A 19895-nucleotide genomic window follows, 5' to 3' on the forward strand; every position below is an offset into this window, starting at 1 on the left:
CTAAATATTTGAGGTCTATATAATCAAAGAACTGAAATGTATATATCATCAAGCATGCCAAACAGCATCTACGAATGATCCAGCAAAGGAAGCCTACCATCTAAGAGCTATTTTTATTGGTGTAGTTAGACATGATGTGAAGAGGTCAGCAGGTAGTTCTGGATTCATGGGCAGCAGTTCCTTGGCCCCACAAGCTGCTAGTTGTATGCAGTGCTTGTTGGAGGAGGGGGGACCCTGGCCACTGTACCACTGACTGCCATTTGTGGTTTCACTCTGAAAGAAAGATATAATCTACTGTGACATTCTGTGCAAAAACTTCAGGGTCTACAAGACCGAAACTGTTTCAACAATTGTAACTTGTTACTATATGGACTAAAACCACGAAAACAACTCAAATGTTGAAATGTCTCAGACCAAACCATACACACTGTTACTAGAATCAGGCTTTCAATAAGTGGCTGAAATTGTAGACTGCTAAGATCTAGTACATATTAGTAAAATCTAAATATTTTTTACATTAGTATACTTATCGTGCATTACTGCTTAAGGTAAGCAGTACATGCATTAAGGAGTAATGCAGGATAAGTAAAAAATTAATTATTATATTCAGTTCATATTGCTTTCAAAACAATTGTGTTATCTATTAATTAATTACTGTGTAGTGGAGTTACATTTACTTAATTTTATCACGGGAGCTGTGATCTTACATCGATTTCCTGGTCCCTCTGTTGAGAGAACTGTCTGAAAGACTCCACAATGATTCCCGCATTGGAACAGTCAAAGACGTAGATGGAAGGGCTCCCCATCCAGGTCTGCAGGTCGTACACTGACAGCGGGATGTATTGCGTGTAACTCTGTAGAGACAAACATCATAACTCCTTGTTTAAACGGTTACCATGGTTACTTCTGTTGTCTTACATTGTGTACTTGGTTGCACTGTGGTAACTTTTTTTTATTGTTCTTTCAACATGTTCAAAGGCATGGGAACATGTCAATCTGAGTAAATGGCATGGAAGTATTACAGGGATACTGCACAACAAAACTCTAAAAAATAATTTTACAATAAATTGTATATTAGTAAAAACCTATCCTATCTCACGCTGTTCATTTCCCCTCCTTTCTCATTCCTTGCATGGCAACGATCTTTAAAACAAGTTTCCAGCTTAAAAAAAGAATGCACCCCAAGACATCCCAGCTGTCCCCACGACAACCATCAATAACAGTGGGCTGTGAGCTGGCTGCTTCTGGCTCAGTGCGATCAAGTCATGTCCCAAGCTTACTCATTCTCTGTCGAAAACCATACAGGATTGTGTAACTGATCATGGTGATGAGGGGATGGTTGGGTGGGTGTTAGCAGTTTAGCGTGTGAGATAGGGTAAGTGTTTATAAATATACAATTCATTGTAAAATTTACAAATTATTAAAACTTATCCTATCTGACACTGTGCATTTATCCCACGGTTGGTGGTTGGGTGCATGTACCCAAGGCAGTAACTAGGCCTCAACCGTGAGATGAACACGAGAAAGACGGTCCTAAACCATTATCTGTACATCGTTCTGGTTATGTGTATTGGTTGCTTTGGAAAAAACCCTTGGTGCTACTCAGATGTAATTATCAAGAGGTCGGGTAACTCATGTGTTCCATGTTTTCGCACAGGACGTCTTTCTTTGATCAAAACAACTGCCTGGTATGGAACTAAGACGGACTTGTTCAACTACATCTTATAACTCTCCCCATAGACAAGAGAGTCAATCATCCCTGCCTGGTCAGTTGAGTTCTTCAAGACTGCCCCCACACATACAACCTTTTGACGCAAGGTGTAGCAGCCTTGGCATCTCTTTTTTCACTTTGTTAAAGCTATGAATCACAACCGCAGTGACTGAGTATGCCAGAACAAGAAGAGGATAACGATTGACAACCTACCCTGAGAGAGTGAATCATCCCTGCCCGGGTCAGTGGAGTGCTACAAGTACCGCCCACACACTTATAGTCTTTCGACATAAAGTTTAGCAGCCTTGGCATATCTTTTTTCGCTCTGTTAAGCTATCAAACACCGTCGCAGTGATTGAGTATGCTGCTATAACCATGATAACAGGAAGGGGAATTATCGACACAACTCTCACGGTCCTTCAGACCAAATACTTTGTCCCAACACATCGACTGGCAAGCAAAGGGTTCGGAACACCGTTTCTTGAACGAACACGCCCTGTGATGACTTCTCATATTGTCGAAGACAAAAAGTCTCCACTGAAGAATCTCATCCCTCCATTGGGTATTCAAGTCTGAGAACCCCAACTGTAAGGACAAACAAGATGCTAAATTCAATGATTCGTTCTTGTATGTACACGATACGACACACGATCTCGTCGGATGCATATATCATCTGTGCTGTGGGGCTGCTGTCAGTTGTTGAGCCAGAACACAGAACAAGAGATCCAAACTGGTGCAGACCCTGTACACTGAGACGTAGATGTCCCTCAGGCAGTGTGAGGGAAACACTGTGTCAGACTACAAAAAACACCCTTCCATCATCACTGATAATGTGTGTAATGCCGCCACTGCCTTTGTCTTAAGCGGGTTGGAAGCCACTGGGGAGCGGTAAATCCGCGAGGGTGTAAGATTGCTGAATGACTGATCGGAGCCATAAAGACACTGTGGTTCCTCGAAACTTCCATTGTCGCAGCTGGAGACAAGGGAATTGACAACCTTCTACATAATTGTCGCACAGGTTTGGGAGCTTGAAGGCATATCCTTAAGACTCTCACTGGGCAGATTGAGAGATTGAGAGATCTTCTCGATCATCTGGGCCTAAAATCAAGGGAGCGGAGGGACGGGGAATAACCTATCCGGCTGTCCTGGTAGTTGGTTCTTCACAATCAAGTCCCTTCTAACATGTCTAAAGCCTAAGTTAACTTGCTTTGTCTTTCAATCATACCCTGTTAATATCCAGGGCATGGATGTCGCTGACATTAGCTGCAGTAGCTAATGCCAACAAAAAGACTCATTTAAAGGTGACATGTTCAAAGTGCTTATCTGCCAATGGTTCATAAGCTTCAGATGATAAGTGGTTTGGGGTGATGTTTAGATCCCAAGCTGATGGATGGAATCGAGACATCTGTATAATTTTTTAGGAAGTCTGCTTTCAAGAGAGACTCTTCCACTAGCTACAACATTCAGTTGTTTAGCACTGATCATGACAATTGCAACAAATGGAGTGTGGGTCCAGCGCTTCACAGCCCACTGTTGGTGATGGTTGTCGTGGAGACAGCTGGGATGTGTTGCAGCGCTTTGTTTTTTTCAACCGGAAACTCTTTTTAAGAATCAAGAAAGGAGGGGAAATGCCCAGTATGAGATGGGATATGTTTTAACCTTTTTATGAAATGTGTGACAAGACATTTGTTTACATCATTACAATGTGGTTGACAACCCCTTGATCTTTCATCCAAGCCATCAATTCTGGCAATATTCTAGCATTTACACAGCTGGAGATACCAGAATCCATTCAATGAAGATTATCATGTTTGTGTTACGCACAAGATATGTCCAATGCCTAAAATCACAGTTAACAAAAAAATAAATAATAACATGGTTAGTATGTAAAAATTCTCAAACATGCACTGAACCGGGTTATCTATTACTAGAGAATCAGTTCACAAACATGTGAATAAGACATTGTCATGAGAATGAAATGATCTTTTAAACTATTCACCAAACTATTTATGCCTGATCTGAAGAAGCCGCATACATTTCACAGATTGCACACTTGTGGATTATTGGGTATCACCATCATCTGTTTCAGTGCATGTTTGACAATGTTGACGTATTAACTGTGATTTTAGTGAATTGTTTAAACTGCCACATCCAAAATAACATGATCATGGGTGTTTCACTGCATAAAGTAGATACTTCATCGTCAGGACAAAAACAACTGGCAGAAAATAAGTGCCATACCTCAATTCATAACATGCAATGTACCTTGTTAAACACCCATATTTCTCCATTTACGGTGGGTCGAGGTACACCATGGCCATTATAGTGAAACAGGACTCTCTCCTCCTGAAATAGTACCATATACCATTAGTCATAGTACAGTAAACTATGTTTATAATGTAGTTTAACGAACACACTCATAACGAACTGACCGATATAACGAAAATAATTATTTAGTCGCTGCCATTTGTTGCACATATGCTGTATACATACTTATAACAAACTACGGTTATTAGGAACTAAAATTAGTGGTCCCTTTGAGTTTGTTATAACCATAGTTTACTGTATTAGCATTCAAAGTAGCCAGAGCTTATCTATTACTAGAGGACAAGTTCAAAAGCATGTGCATAAGACATTGTCATTAGATTGAGTGAGTGAGTTGGGTTTAAAGCCACTTTTAACAGTATTACGGTTATATCACGGCGTGTCAGCTTAATGTGGGAGGAAAGCCTGAGGTGATGCAGGTCTTAGACGTTTACCACTTTGGTGAAACCCACGAGCACGGGTATGGTGCTGACAATTCTAGAAACATAATCGGGTTGAACCGGGATTCGAACCCATAATCATAGGTTTCTGCTGTGCCCAAGGGATGCAACTCTGCACAGCGAATCATGGCACCTTAGAAGACTGGGCCACCCATGCCCCCCATTGTCATTAGAATGAAATTATCTTTTAAACTATTCACCAACATTTTGCCTTCTATCATGTTTACAGCATATTGACATCAGCACTTGAAACTCTGAGCGAAACGTGAAAGGACAGTTTCCCACTGTTGTAGGACTTACAAAGATAGCACATGGTCATTGTTATTTTTAGCCCTCAGCTTAGACAAAAGAACTGGATGACATTTCCAATATACCTTGGCATTTCTTCTGAGAGATGTACAGAGTTTCTTGACCTCATCCACTGTTGGGTCGAGGCTCTGTTTGTATCGAGCTCGGGGTTGCCATCGCTCATACTGTTTCTGTAGATTGCCTCCAATAGATTCCAAGGCCTTTTGGGGGCTTGTGGAGAGAGGATCTGTGCACAGAAACATCACCAACTATCACCATGTTGACCACAGTGCAATCTCATTAAAATCAGATCTTAGTTCTCGCTACCGCTAAACTAAGATCTGAGGACACCCCATTACAGGTCAGGTCAGACTGACCTTGAGTGAACTTTGACCATCCAAAGGAATGACTGACAAAAAGTCGGTATTAGCCAATCAGAAAGCAGCTTTCTCCTGCTTTAGAGCACTAATTTCAAATTGGCGATGAAGCTTCGAAACATATTATGACAAATTCTTGATTAAAACTTTTGAAACCTGAACAAAAGAACATTCTGGAATGGCTAATAGATGGTCTAGATTGTATGGATTCAGCCGTTAAGCCCGTAACTATCGTTTGGAATACCCCATGTTAATGTTTTCGAGCTTGCATGATTAAAAATCACATTCCGACTGTCACGTTCATTTATCTGGTCGGATGAAAGGCCGTTCTGACCTGATCCATAATGGGATGTCCTCAGATGTTTGTTCAGCGGTAGCAAGAACTAAGATCTAATTTCAATGAGATTGACCACAGTATTGACTATTACTTGTGATTTAACTTCAACAAAAGGTCACTGGCAACAACTTATGAATAAAATGTACAAGTATCCATGGGAAAAGTATGAAACTAATGACATCTGAAATCTATCATGTAGCTTTAACGTAATCAATATTTTATTATATTATAGCAGAGGATCATTTTATTAATTTGTCTTGATCAAATCAATCTCATTAATGATTAATGAGATTGATTTGATCAGGACAAAAATGACACACACTATTTGTCTGTACAGACCTATCCAGCATTCCAGTCTGGCACAGGGAGTTGTCTTCACTACATCCGGAGGGTCAACACCAACGTTGAGACACATGACGAGAGCCACACTGACAGTCTTCATCTGTGTACAATCATAAATCATGATAACATTGTGGTTTTCTAATAAAATGATCTCATTTTTCTACGTTGTTTTACACTAGTCAGCACTAGGGGTACGCGGTATTACCAGTTTATTGGTAAATTGCAATATTTCAATTATATGACGGCAGTCTGTAAATAATCGCATCTGGGCCATACAATCCAGTGATAGAGCATCATGAGCATCGATCCACACAATTGTGTTATAATGACAAGCATCAATCAAGTCAGCGTGCCTCGGTGTTATAAACATGGGATCAAACAGCTTATAGATGACTTCCTGCCAGAGGGGTTTTGATAACCGCGGTAGCGAGACAGCGATAGTGCTGTGCTTGGTAGGTAATTGAGCTGTTGGTAGATGGCGAAGCTGCACCCAGTTAACTGCAGATGCAACACACCTGCTTATGTTATGTGACAACTGGTCACAACTTGGACAACCAAGTTTACTGGTTTTGGGGTGACACTGGTGATGGCAATCGTCGTGTCATATTTCTAAGACTACGGATAAACAGCATGGCACATATTATCAAGACAAGGGTACCCTCGTCCAGGTACATTACCCCCGCCAAATTTATTGACAATCATGCTAACCCTTTCTTTCATCCTCCATGTTTCAGTTACTGGACGAGAACCTTCAATCTTTTCCGTGTGTCTATTTTCGTTGAAGGCAACCGGTAACTGCCAGTCCACCAACTCCCCCTCCCCTTCTTCGTACACGTCACCGTCGTTTTCACCTGCCATGTTAATTTTCTAAAAGTAAAACTTTCGTAGCTTTGACGGAAATTGTGTTAGAACGCGTAATCAAGTAATTAGTTCCATGCGTAAATTTCTCACGAACGGCATGGGCATCCGCCATTTTGTCTGTTATTGGAAGAGAATACCCTTTAAATGGAATATTTATCTGAATGTTACACTATTTTATAGCACAGAAATCATTTATATATATCTAATTACGTGTGATTATAATCAAGATATCATTATCATTAGTTCTTTAAGAAAGTTAGAGTAATAAATTGTTATTATTTTCTAGTACGACATGGTTTGAAGAGTATATCTCAAAGGGAGATCACTGTATTTCAATCATGGAAGCAGAAAGTTTTGGAGATCTTGGAGTGTCGGGGCAAATGGGAGACAGTTCTGAAGAATCTGATGATCTTGATGAATGTGACAGTTATGGTTATGAAGCTATAGACAGATCTTGCAAAATTGTTTATGCAGATCAACTCAATCCTCTACAGTATACACCAAGGGTGCAAATATGGTAGGCTGCAGATTGAGCTGGTAAAACGGGTTAACCTAGTAACTGGTTTCTGAACTATGTTTTTTGCGACTTGGTATTTGTCACAATGATGAATGACAATAAGTTTTTGTAGGAACATCTGAAGATTTAGCAATGAGATGTTGCTGAGCAAGGAAAATGTCATTTCAATTCAAATGCAAATTGATCTTTTGTGGATGTGGTCTAGTCTAAAAACTCTCGGCCTAACACTAAAAGTTGTTTTTTTCATGGTTTTGTTCCTATGTTGCCACACATTTTTATATACTACATTGTACATCCAGTCTGTTGTAAGTTATCTCAAACAGTCAGGATTGAATATAAATTTTGGTATTCTGAAATTTAAGAAAGTAAAGTTTGTTGTTTTTTATGAAAAAAATTACATGATCTGTCTGGAGACAGTGCTCACTCAACCCTCATGGTGCCTGTCCATCAGTCTACCTGCATTCTGCTCACTGACACACTGCGGACATGCTTACAAAATCGTATATTGTATAAAAGGTGTCTTAATGTTTTGGTTTATTCACACAGTATCACCAAATTCTACAAAATAATACATTTTAATATATCCTTTGTTAACTATAAAAAAATATTGCACAATGAACTGGTTTTCATTCTGATGCCATTGTCAAAAGAGTGGGTTTACTTAATATTCCTGTTTTTCTTATTTATTGTGAATACGGAAACAACCCATGCCCATATAAATGCTGGTACTGTGCCTTTGTAATACAGTCATGCCCCGCTTATACAGACTTCAGATATCCGTAAACCTTGGTTCCTGGACGATTTTCATTCAAAACAAAATAATTACTATATAAATTTACCAGTATATCCGGAAATTCAGTTTCCAGAACCGGACGGTCATTTTCATACACAAAACACTGAAGTGCACACAAAATTGTCTCACTTATCCGGACAATACACTTCTGCTGGTGGTAATCCTTTGATTCATGAGAAGTCAATTAACCAAGTGACACAGAGTTACGTTTGAGACGAGCTTGTTTATTGTACATGTAATCCCCTTCGATAAATATGGCGTCTGTGGAGGTCAGAGGTCAAAGTTGTGTAAGTATGGCCTGTCAACCAGCTAAACGTAAGCGACATGCAGTTACAGCACGCGAAAAAAGGGAAATTTGTCTGTTTAAAGAAAAACACCCGTCAGCAAGTTTAGAAACCATCAGTAAGCATTATGGCACTGAATTTTGACATACCATAGGAAAATCGACAATTGGTGACAGTTCAAACTTCCATGACAGACTTTGTGAAACGCGTATGAATAAAGATTGAGTGGATGTATCTGTTTGCTCTGTCATCTGTCATGAGTTGCATAATTAAAGGGAAGTAACTCTTCCAGTAAGAAGCTGGTTTCAGTAATACGGAAATTCGTTTATACGGACGAATTGTGAAATGACGCAAGTGTCCGTATAAACGAGGCATGACTGTATATCTGTATTGTTTTTAAATTAATATCCTTCTTCAGAAAATACCTTTATGGTTTTAAGCATATGACATTCATTTAGATTTTGTTGACACAATAATGTTATTTTGTAACACCATACCTGAGAAAGGCCTGTGTTGGACTGTGAAAGCTCGCTGTAGACACATGTTCGTAGCGGCTATTTTTAGTAGTGATCTTGAAACCCTAATTTCAACACATTTCGTGATATTTGACAGACAAAAATGCTGGCTGTCAGTACTGTCATAAAACGAGTAGTAAGTAAATGCTTTTAGCAAGTGTATCGTCTTGTATCGATACAGAAAAAAAACATATCATATCATCGCTTGAAAACTCACGGTTCATGGATGTATCGTTCCATCCCTAATAGACAAACTTGGTATTTGTTGTATTGCATGCATGTATGTATATGATGCAATTTATATTACTAGATTATATAGGTATATCCTTGCTTTTCCGGGGCGGTCGGGTAGCCTACTGGTTAAAGCTAGTGGCCTGGGTTCGATTCCGGACATGGGTACAATGTGTGAAGCCCATTTCTGGTGTTCCCCGCAGTGATATTGCTGGAATATTGCTGAAAGCGGCGTAAAATCAAATTCACTCACTCACTTGCTTATCCAATAATCTATCAACTAAAATAAAATACTATTTACATTAATATGTATGTATTTTGGTTCATTGTTGACTTTTGGCGGAAGTATTTGCAAGGACAATTAATTGCAGACATGTTTATGTTTGTGTCTACATTTGTGTAGCAATAGAATTTATTCGCCACAAGATATTTTTCAAGGTTGTCATTTGGCTACCTCTGAATATTAGACAGTAGACAAATTGAAATGAGGTTGCACTGGCGACCATTTTAGTCGCAACTTTGAGGCCTGAACATGTCATGGAGTGTTAAATGTGAAAATGTGTGCATGCCAAATTGACAATGTACCTCTGTGTTGAATATTACCTGATTTAGTATGATTCTGAGACAACTTTAGTATTCAAATAATTTATAAAAACCGTGCCATTGCAATCTATTTACTAAATTTCTTCATGTTTTGAAATTCATAGTTCTTTTATTCTGATAATCATGATGAACAGCTGGGCAATTTATGAATGAGTTATCTCCCCTTGACCATCAGAAATAATTGTGCTTCCATGTTGAATTGTCATATATACAAATATGTGCAGCTATCAATGTGTGCAGAAATGTGAATTTAAGTCACATGAAATACTGGTTATGTAACATCATGTCAACTAATCTCTGATTTTAAAACCGCTGGAATGTATCAACATGATTATAAAGATTGTTGTTTAAATGTAAAAATAAGATTTGTCTGAACATGCTTGTATCACAGTGCTCACCTAATCATGTTAAGCATGTCAGTAAAATTTGATAATCATTCAAATGCACTATGATATTATTAGATATTCTAAAAAGTTATATCTTGTTTTCAGTTTTAGTTGTTCAGAATGAGCTAGGACCTGCAATAATAGTGGTGATGTCAGGGTTGTAAACAGAACTCTATTGTAAGCTAAAAGAACCTGGCCATCCCCTTTCAAACACTAACTGGCTAATCCCCATTCCATTGTCTGTACTGCATCTTTGTCTACACAAATGTAATCAAAGGGCGTGTAAAGTGAAAAAAATGAAAGCAATTTTGTGTGTTTATCAGTTGTTCTATATGCATTACCGGGAAGTCAATTTCTGAGGGGGAAAAAGTTCATATATACAGGAAATGACCGGGACAGAAAACCTGTTCATTGTCATGATTATATCCATCAGTTCGTTATAATACTGTTTGTTATAAACAAGGTTTACAGTAACTCTGAAATTCCAGCCTATTTCAGTATAGGTGCAAACTGGGCTTTTATGGTCACTTAACTCCCTTGCCTTGGGAGGATGGTAAACATGATAAAGAGGAAGATGTTTTAGTGCTTAGTTTCACATTGTTGCTTTGTATACAGTGTTAAAATACATTGCTAGTGTACTTCTAAATTTGAAATAAGAACTTTGAGCATATTCAGAAAAATCCTAATTTTCAAGAAAATAATTATTTTCCTCCAGTTTTCTGCTAACGGCACTTCGTTTGGAATCTATAATTAATAATACAGCCTGTAATATGGTAATTAATTAGTGCCAGCTCAAGTCAACTCAGGCACTTTGAGTTAATTTCTATCACAACCAGTATCTGAATTCTGTATTTCAAAAGAATTTAGTCCAGTCAGCTGTTAGGTCAAAAGTGAACTTAAATCATTCCAGTATGTCAATGTGTCACGTCGATAATAAATGACCTAACAGAGTAAGAGATCTGATTATAATCAGAATGTATCTACGTTACATCAATTGTATTCATGAAATGCTTCCAGATAACAAATAGACATGTCATAGTTATTGTTTGTTTTTCTCATTGTATCGTGTTTATGAGTTACATTATGAATTGAATTGGTATGGAATACATTGCTCATTATGTTTTCAGGTTAGGTGGACCAGACCCTCTCGACATTATCCGCGTATATTCCAATGAAGGAGATTTGTCCAAGAGCATTCCCCCTCACTGGCACTTCATCACTTTCGGCTTCAGCGACTTGTATGGCGATGAGAGAGTTCACCGGTAACATACTAAATTTTTTACCAACATTAAACACAATATAATTCACTTTGAAAAGCCGGGTGTGCCCTGATTCTGTTTCTAGGTTTCTAGGTAAATGTCTGAGTCCTGCATTGCTTCAGGCTTTCCTCCTACGTGAAGCTGACACGCTGTGATATATCGTCAGATCATAGGTTTTCAGGTGTCATACGTTTTCGGACGCCCGTGCTGCTAAGGCTCTGACTTTTAACATGTCTGATTTAGATTTTGTCTGAATACATTTCTTGGTTAGCCTATCATGTCTGTGCGATGTGTTACAGGCGAGTAGAGCGTGGAGAGCCGAGTGGCTTCGGGTTTGAGCTGACACTGCGTGTTCGGAGGAACATTGAGGATACAGATCCACCAGATTGGGCCTCCACGCTCATCAACAAGCTGGCTCGCTATGTCTTCCACACAGGTCAGAACATCAAATATGAGGCCTATAGTTACACTGTTAGTGTTACATGTTGTACTGGAAAGTAAACTATTTCTGGTACTATGGCAACTCACGTAAAGCATGTTAAAATTGCTATATTTAGGCTAAAAAACATGATAGTCTTGGTTCTCAGGCTCCATCCGCATCATCATTAAGTCTGCCACATGTTTCATTTTTTATTTCCATTTTCACAAAAAAAAAAAAATCTTTAACTATTCCACATCTTGAACACACAACCCTGTCCTTAATTTTAGGGATGGGGTGGTTACTACCCCTGAAAATCCCACACGATCAACTTACCGGACTTCTCAATGTTTTATGCTGGAAAGCTGAGAGAGAAAGCAGTTACCTTGGCCCGCAAGCTCCTCATGTTCTTAGCACCACTGGTTATGTAAACTGTAATGCAAAAGGATTCGACCAGGCATATTGTTAGTAGTTGTCATTAGATACATCAGGTCATTCGCTCTTCACGCCGATTCCCGACATGGGTACAATGTGTGAAGTCCATTGCTGGAATATTGCTAAAAGCGGCGTAAAAAACATTCTCACTCATGAAGTTTTACTGTCCAAATAATCATGTGATGTGAACTTTTCAATGCTCATTTGTTTGTGCATTTCTGGTTTCAACGTTCCAGGATATTGTTCTAGTTCTTATAATAAATATATGGAACAGTACTAGAATATGTTCGTCATTCTTCCTTACAGTGTGTTTTTGAGTATTTCAAGGAATTCAACATTTTCAGAAATATTTTTGGGGGTGAGGTTGGGGTGTCTCAAAACTTATGGAATGAATTTTTTTTATTCCACGTTGAAGTATTGAACTGGTCCCAATTTGAGATTCCCCATCACCTTATTTTTACATTAAATTTGATATTACACTCACCATGCTCAGGCAATCTTTGTGAAGTTACATATAGAAGTTAGTGTATAGACGTGTTGGTGTATCTGTGGCAGGCAATGTGTTGCATGTTGGAGACCACATCCCTTGGCATAAGCCCCTGGATGGGGAGAGCTGCTGTAGGATACAACACATGCTGGTGGCGGAGGACCCCCAGCTCCTCGACCTGGACACGCCATACGGCACCATCGAGTTCAGACAGGTAGGTACCTCCACTAACCTTCCTTATCAACTGTAGGTTAGAACAATTTCTTTGAGAGGCATTTAAAGTTGGAGTACTAAGTAAGGATAAGATATATGGATGAACAACTTCTTTATTACAATTTAGAGTGACGTTTCAGTGTAGGTTATAACACCGTTATCAAGCAAGTGCAATCTGGACATGCCGTACATCACCATCGAGTTTAGACAGGTACCTCCATAAACATTCCTTATCGATTGTACTTGGAACTTTCAAGTAAGAGATGTACAGTGGACCATTTCGTTGACAACCAGGGGTAGACACCATTGGCCTCATCCAACTAGTCCACAGCTCAGGCATATGTAAAGTGACAAATAAGGTTGTTAGAATAAACAGTCAGTCCTCTTGACGTTCACTAGTCCTCCACTAACAAACTATTGGTCATGTCTATCCCTGTGACAAGTATTATCTTACCTCCATGGCAGAGTGTTCACATCTGATTGGTTCATTTGATCTTGATAAAATACTGTGTATCCTGCCTGGAACATGTGGAAGGGAAATAAATTTCTGAACGTAAGAATGAATCTGCACATTGATTACATGTTAATGACACAGTACAAGTTAACTGCAGGTCAATCGAACAGCTGTTTTCTACCAATTTACAATTTGTTTAATTTTTTTACAATGGCAGATTGAAACATTTCGGCAAGATATATTTGTTGTTGTAGTATCACCTGGGGTATGTGTTATTTTTTGCATCCCTGTTAGGTTTATTAAACGTGACTCTAGCTCGTGGTATCAAACTGAACGTGGGACGCGTAAACCACATATACCCCCAAGTGATAATGTCATCAAGTATTGTGACCAAGGATCAGCATGCTGGCGTTGTATTTTGAGGTAGCCTTTTCATTTGGGCAACACATATTAACCAGCAGCTCATTTTTCAAAGCAATTGTAGTGCTGAACATTCATTTGTCTTATGTATGGCAGTTGCAACAGCCACATTGCCAGGATTCTTTGTGGGACGAGAACCACAGTTAGAATATCCAGAGTAGTTTTCATGGTGGCAACCATTCTTGGTGTTATATCAGTGATTTTGTCAGAGACAAATGGCATTATCATACCTCCCCATCAGAATGATGAGATCTGATTGGTCCACATGATCTTGATAAAATACTGTGTAACCTGAATTGGAGGGGAATACATTTCTCAGCAGGGGAAATCAGGCTGCACATGGAATTCTTAGAGACAGAATAAGTCCCTCATACCTCACTTCAAAGCCATAAGTCGCCCAAGTCATTGGAAGTCATGTGACAGAACGCAAGCTTACCTCAGCTCAATCGAACAGCTGTTTTCTATCAATTTTGACTTTGTTTGAATTCTTTTACAATGTCATATTAAAACATGTTGGTAAGATAAATTCGTTGTAGCAGGATCACTCAGGGTACATGGGGTTTTATGCATCCTCATTAGGTTTTATACCACGAGCCGGAGACGCATAAAACCCCAAGTACCCAAGGTGATGCTGCTACAACTTATAATAGGACATGTTCATGATTATATAAACCTTTTATATCATTACCAAATTTGAAAGATATGTTTAGGACATTTTGGATGGCAACCAGTCAGTGTCCTAGAAAACGAACTGATGTGAAACCCTGGGTATAGCTGCAATATTGCATATAGAATTATAAAGCCTTCACTGTGACATGCAGTGTAGTAAAGTAGAAGACGGTTGTGTAGCGTGTTGTAAGTTCTGTACCTATTGCTGTGTTGTCAGTTGGTGGGGGTGATGGATGACGAGATCAAGGCCGCACAGAAGTGGAAGGGTGCGGGCATGTTGCATCTCCTGCAGGAGTCACCAGAGTGAGTCTTGTACACAATTCCACTGGGAATTTGGAAAATACTACATTCTGAAGGGTCAATCACAGGTTTCAAATTACAATAACCATATCTTATTGGAACAGCTGATTTGATGACCACTTCAAGCTAATATTTACAACAAAAAAAACCTTTGTCTCAGTCATTGTCAGTAGGCATTTTGATATAAAGCTGTGTACAATCAAAGGTTACAAAATGAAAAGTTGTTGTTACTGTAATATTCAAAGCTGCATGTTAGGTTGCAAATTAAATTTATTGTGCTTAAATCTATAGGTAATTGGCTCTATATTGAAAACACAGTATCTTTATCTCGTAATTAACAATAATAATCTTGAAATTAGGCCTGTGTTAGAATACAAAGAGTGAAACTGTCTGTATGTAGACGTAAGAAGTGCCAAACACTTCAGCTCAATACAAACTGACGCCAGTATAGACTAATTAATATCACTCATGATCGAGTTTTTGGTAACCAAGTACCTATCTGGTGTTTATGCAGTAAGTAAAAATATAGCTATTCTTTAAAAAAATGGAGCACTATTGGAATGAGTTGTTATGACAGTAGTATTGTGAATATGTACATTGTTAGATGTCGGAATAGCTTGTACATTACAAATCATGAAAACTTGAAAATATTCGTTGTGAAAACAGTCATGAGGATGTATGCTCATAAATTTTATCAAGATTTATTGAAGTAGGTACATGTATTTCATTTGTAATTTGTCAGCTGTCCTATAGGTGCAGCCTATAAAAGTATAAAAACACTGCATTTAATCAGAAATGCTCATGCTGCTCAAAAGAAGTTAAGGACCCCTAGTTCTTAAGTATTACTAGAAGTAATCTGTCATGACATGACAGATTACCTATTGTAATATGAAAGAATCGGGTGTTCCTTAACTTCTTTTGAGTAGCACATATGCATTTATATGTTGTAGGTAGTGAGGTTGGTTTAATAGTGCTTACTGTATCTTGTTCTGTAAATTTGCTGTGCAGAGTTGCGTCCCTTGGGCACGCCAGAAACCTATGATTGTGGGTTTGAATCCCGGTTCGCCCTGAATATGTTTCTAGGTTTGTCAGCACCATACCTGTACCCGTGGGTTTCACAGAAGTGGTAAACGTCTGAGACCTGAATCACTTCAGGCATTCCTCCCACATTAAGCTGACACGCCGTGATATAACTGGAATAATGTTAAAAGCGGTGTTAAACCCAATTCACTCACTCTTGTTCTGTCATCAGACATCCCTGTATCTTAAATCTACCACTTTTCAGTGTTGGCCCATTCTTTGTAACTGATATGGATCGTAAGAAGTCCCTGTTTGAGAAGAATCCCAGTTTACAGGCGATGGTGATGGAGGGGATAGAGAAGGATGGGTCCAACATGGGGCACGTCACGGCTGTATTCAGATGGAGGCTCTTGTAAGTACATAAGTACCGGTACACACATCAATGTTTTCATTCTATTATGATAAATACCAGAACCCATTCACTAGCATAGTTTCATTTTGAACTGTATTTGAAACACACCTAAAATACCTGTCCACCAGATTGCACCCATTTGTGAGACAAAACCTTTGCAAGTAAGTAGGATTTTCATTGTTGTTTCATGCTGCACTCAGCAATATCTGACGGCGGTCTGTAAATAATCAAGTCTGGACCAGATAATGCAGTGACATCATGAGCATCAATCTACGCAGTTGGGATATGATGACATGTATCAACCAAGTCAGTGAGCCTGACAACTGATCCCGTTAGTCGCCTCTTACAACAAGCATAGTCGCCTCTTACAGCAAGCATAGTCGCCTTTTATGGCAAGCATGGTTTGCTGAAGACCTTTTCTACCCTGGATCTTCACAGGGTGCAAGTAAGTTGTGAGAGAGATGGTGATGGTGACATTATTTCCAAAATGAAACTTAAGTGGCCAGTGGGATAATACACTGGATAAATGAGGATGTGTACATGTTAGGAATATCTGGTTGAGAAAAATACAGACACAAAATCAAGGGTCATCTTAAAAATTCATTATGTTGATGTTGAATAAATAAGATTAAATAAGCATAAAGTTATAAGGTGTGTTTGTTTGTTTGCCGCACTCAGCAATATTCCAGCTATATGATGGCGGTCTGTAAATAATCGAGTCTGATTAGTGATTGGCATCATGAGCATCGATCCACGTATTGGGATACGATGACATGTTTCAACCAAATCAGTGAGCCTGATCCTGTAGGTTGCCTCTTACGACAAGCATAGTTGCCATTTATGGTAAGATGTAAACTAAGATTCACGTCAGTCACGTTTGGTCCTTCATAAGAGGGTGACATAACTAAGTGTTTATTTAACATGATTTGACATGAGTTGTTATTTCCTGTCAGAAACCAAGAGTCGGGTGAACACACACCCAAGAGAAGTTTAAAGATGAAGGAGACCGGAGCCACTCCTGCCGATAACAACAATGACAATAAGGAGAACATTGTCCTGGATGAGGACCAGGACGACGACCTGCTGCACGTGGAGCCCATCGATGCCGTCCAGCTGTGTTTTGATGCAGAGGCTGCTGAGCTGCTCCCTATGGTGGTTAAGTGGGTACACATCATATGTATTGTGTCTTCATGCAGCACATCACATCTTGTGTCTTCATGCTGCAGCACATATCACATATATAGTGTCTTCATGCAGCACATAAGATATATAGTGTCTTCATGCAGCACATCACATATAGTGTCTTCATGCAGCAAATCACATATAGTGACTTCATGAAGCACATCAAATATATAGTGTCTTCATGCAGCACATCTCATATATTGTGTCTTCATGCAGCACATCACATCTTGTGTCTTCATGCAGCACATATCACATATATAGTGTCTTCATGCAGCACATCACATATATAGTGTCTTCATGCAGCACATCACATCTTGTGTCTTCATGCAGCACATATCACATATATAGTGTCTTCATGCAGCACATCACATATATAGTGTCTTCATGCAGCACATCACATCTTGTGTCTTCATGCAGCACATATCACATCTTGTGTCTTCATGCAGCACATATCACATATATAGTGTCTTCATGCAGCACATATCACATATATAGTGTCTTCATGCAGCACATCACATATATAGTGTCTTCATGCAGCACATAACATATATAGTGTCTTCATGCAGCACAGCACATCTTGTGTCTTCATGCAGCACATATCACATATATAGTGTCTTCATGCAGCACATAACATATATAGTGTCTAGATGCAGCACATCACATCTTGTGTCTTCATGCAGCACATATCACATATATAGTGTCTTCATGCAGCACATATCACATATATAGTGTCTTCATGCAGCACATCACATATATAGTGTTTTCATGCAGCACATAACATATAGAGTGTCTTCATGCAGCACATCACATCTTGTGTCTTCATGCAGCACATATCACATATAGAGTGTCTTCATGCAGCACATAACATATATTGTGTCTTCATGCAGCACATCACATCTTGTGTCTTCATGCAGCACATATCACATATATAGTGTCTTCATGCAGCACATATCACATATATAGTGTCTTCATGCAGCACATCACATATATAGTGTCTTCATGCAGCACATAACATATAGAGTGTCTTCATGCAGCACATCACATATATAGTGTCTTCATGCAGCACATCACATATATTGTGTCTTCATGCAGCACATAACATATATTGTGTCTTCATGAAGCACATAACATATATAGTGTCTTCATGCAGCACATCACATATATAGTGTCTTCATGCAGCACATCACATATATAGTGTCTTCATGCAGCACATCACATATATAGTGTCTTCATGCTGCACATAACATATATAGTGTCTTCATGCAGCACATCACATACATAGTGTCTTCATGCAGCACATCACATATATAGTGTCTTCATGCAGCACATAACATATATAGTGTCTTCATGCAGCACATAACATATATAGTGTCTTCATGCAGCAAATCACATATAGTGACTTCATGAAGCACATCAAATATATAGTGTCTTCATGCAGCACATCTCATATATTGTGTCTTCATGCAGCACATCACATCTTGTGTCTTCATGCAGCACATATCACATATATAGTGTCTTCATGCAGCACATCACATATATAGTGTCTTCATGCAGCACATCACATCTTGTGTCTTCATGCAGCACATATCACATATATAGTGTCTTCATGCAGCACATAACATATATAGTGTCTTCATGCAGCACATCACATCTTGTGTCTTCATGCAGCACATATCACATATATAGTGTCTTCATGCAGCACATATCACATATATAGTGTCTTCATGCAGCACATCACATATATAGTGTCTTCATGCAGCACATAACATATATAGTGTCTTCATGCAGCACATCACATCTTGTGTCTTCATGCAGCACATATCACATGTATAGTGTCTTCATGCAGCACATAACATATATAGTGTCTAGATGCAGCACATCACATCTTGTGTCTTCATGCAGCACATATCACATATATGGTGTCTTCATGCAGCACATATCACATATATAGTGTCTTCATGCAGCACATCACATATATAGTGTTTTCATGCAGCACATAACATATAGAGTGTCTTCATACAGCACATCACATCTTGTGTCTTCATGCAGCACATATCACATATATAGTGTCTTCATGCAGCACATAACATATATTGTGTCTTCATGCAGCACATCACATCTTGGGGGCGGTCGGGTAGCCTAGTGGTTAAAGCGTTCGCTCGTCACGCCGAAGACCCGGGTTCGATTCCCGACATGGGTACAATGTGTGAAGCCCATTTCTGGTGTCCCCCGCCGTGATATTGCTGGAATATTGCTAAAAGCGGCGTAAAACCATACTCACTCACTCACATCACATCTTGTGTCTTCATGCAGCACATATCACATATATAGTGTCTTCATGCAGCACATATCACATATATAGTGTCTTCATGCAGCACATCACATATATAGTGTCTTCATGCAGCACATAACATATAGAGTGTCTTCATGCAGCACATCACATATATAGTGTCTTCATGCAGCACATCACATATATTGTGTCTTCATGCAGCACATCACATATATAGTGTCTTCATGCAGCACATAACATATAGAGTGTCTTCATGCAGCACATCACATATATTGTGTCTTCATGAAGCACATCACATATATAGTGTCTTCATGCAGCACATCACA

At 39.0% G+C, this 19895-nt stretch overlaps 2 protein-coding genes across 6 annotated transcripts in view; one reads left to right on the forward strand and one right to left on the reverse strand.

Moving 5' to 3' along the window:
- The window catches only part of LOC139467859 (regulatory-associated protein of mTOR-like), a 40560-nt gene extending 33767 nt beyond the window's left edge, over positions 1-6793 (reverse strand). For all 5 annotated transcript variants that reach the window (XR_011653654.1, XR_011653653.1, XM_071249366.1 and 2 more), the window contains exons 1-6: positions 6529-6793; positions 5818-5920; positions 4851-5011; positions 3977-4057; positions 708-854; positions 98-273 (exon numbers count right to left, since the gene is read on the reverse strand). Coding sequence is in view for 3 of the 5 variants with exons in the window: in XM_071249366.1 (XP_071105467.1) it covers positions 98-273; positions 708-854; positions 3977-4057; positions 4851-5011; positions 5818-5920; positions 6529-6678 (818 nt within the window). In the remaining 2 variants the exon portion in view is untranslated. The remainder of the gene's footprint in view (positions 1-97; positions 274-707; positions 855-3976; positions 4058-4850; positions 5012-5817; positions 5921-6528) is intronic.
- A 226-nt stretch (positions 6794-7019) lies between these two features.
- Positions 7020-19895, forward strand: part of LOC139467860 (suppressor of fused homolog) — a 30872-nt gene continuing 17996 nt past the window's right edge. Inside the window, exons 1-7 of the mRNA XM_071249367.1 lie at positions 7020-7198; positions 11138-11272; positions 11569-11705; positions 12678-12823; positions 14583-14668; positions 15951-16097; positions 17051-17257. Of these exons, the coding sequence (XP_071105468.1) occupies positions 7020-7198; positions 11138-11272; positions 11569-11705; positions 12678-12823; positions 14583-14668; positions 15951-16097; positions 17051-17257 (1037 nt within the window). The remainder of the gene's footprint in view (positions 7199-11137; positions 11273-11568; positions 11706-12677; positions 12824-14582; positions 14669-15950; positions 16098-17050; positions 17258-19895) is intronic.

The sequence above is a fragment of the Haliotis cracherodii genome, unplaced genomic scaffold (assembly GCF_022045235.1).
Source record: "Haliotis cracherodii isolate W230 unplaced genomic scaffold, xgHalCrac1.p SCAF_2, whole genome shotgun sequence".
NCBI classification, from domain to species: Eukaryota; Metazoa; Mollusca; class Gastropoda; order Lepetellida; family Haliotidae; genus Haliotis; species Haliotis cracherodii.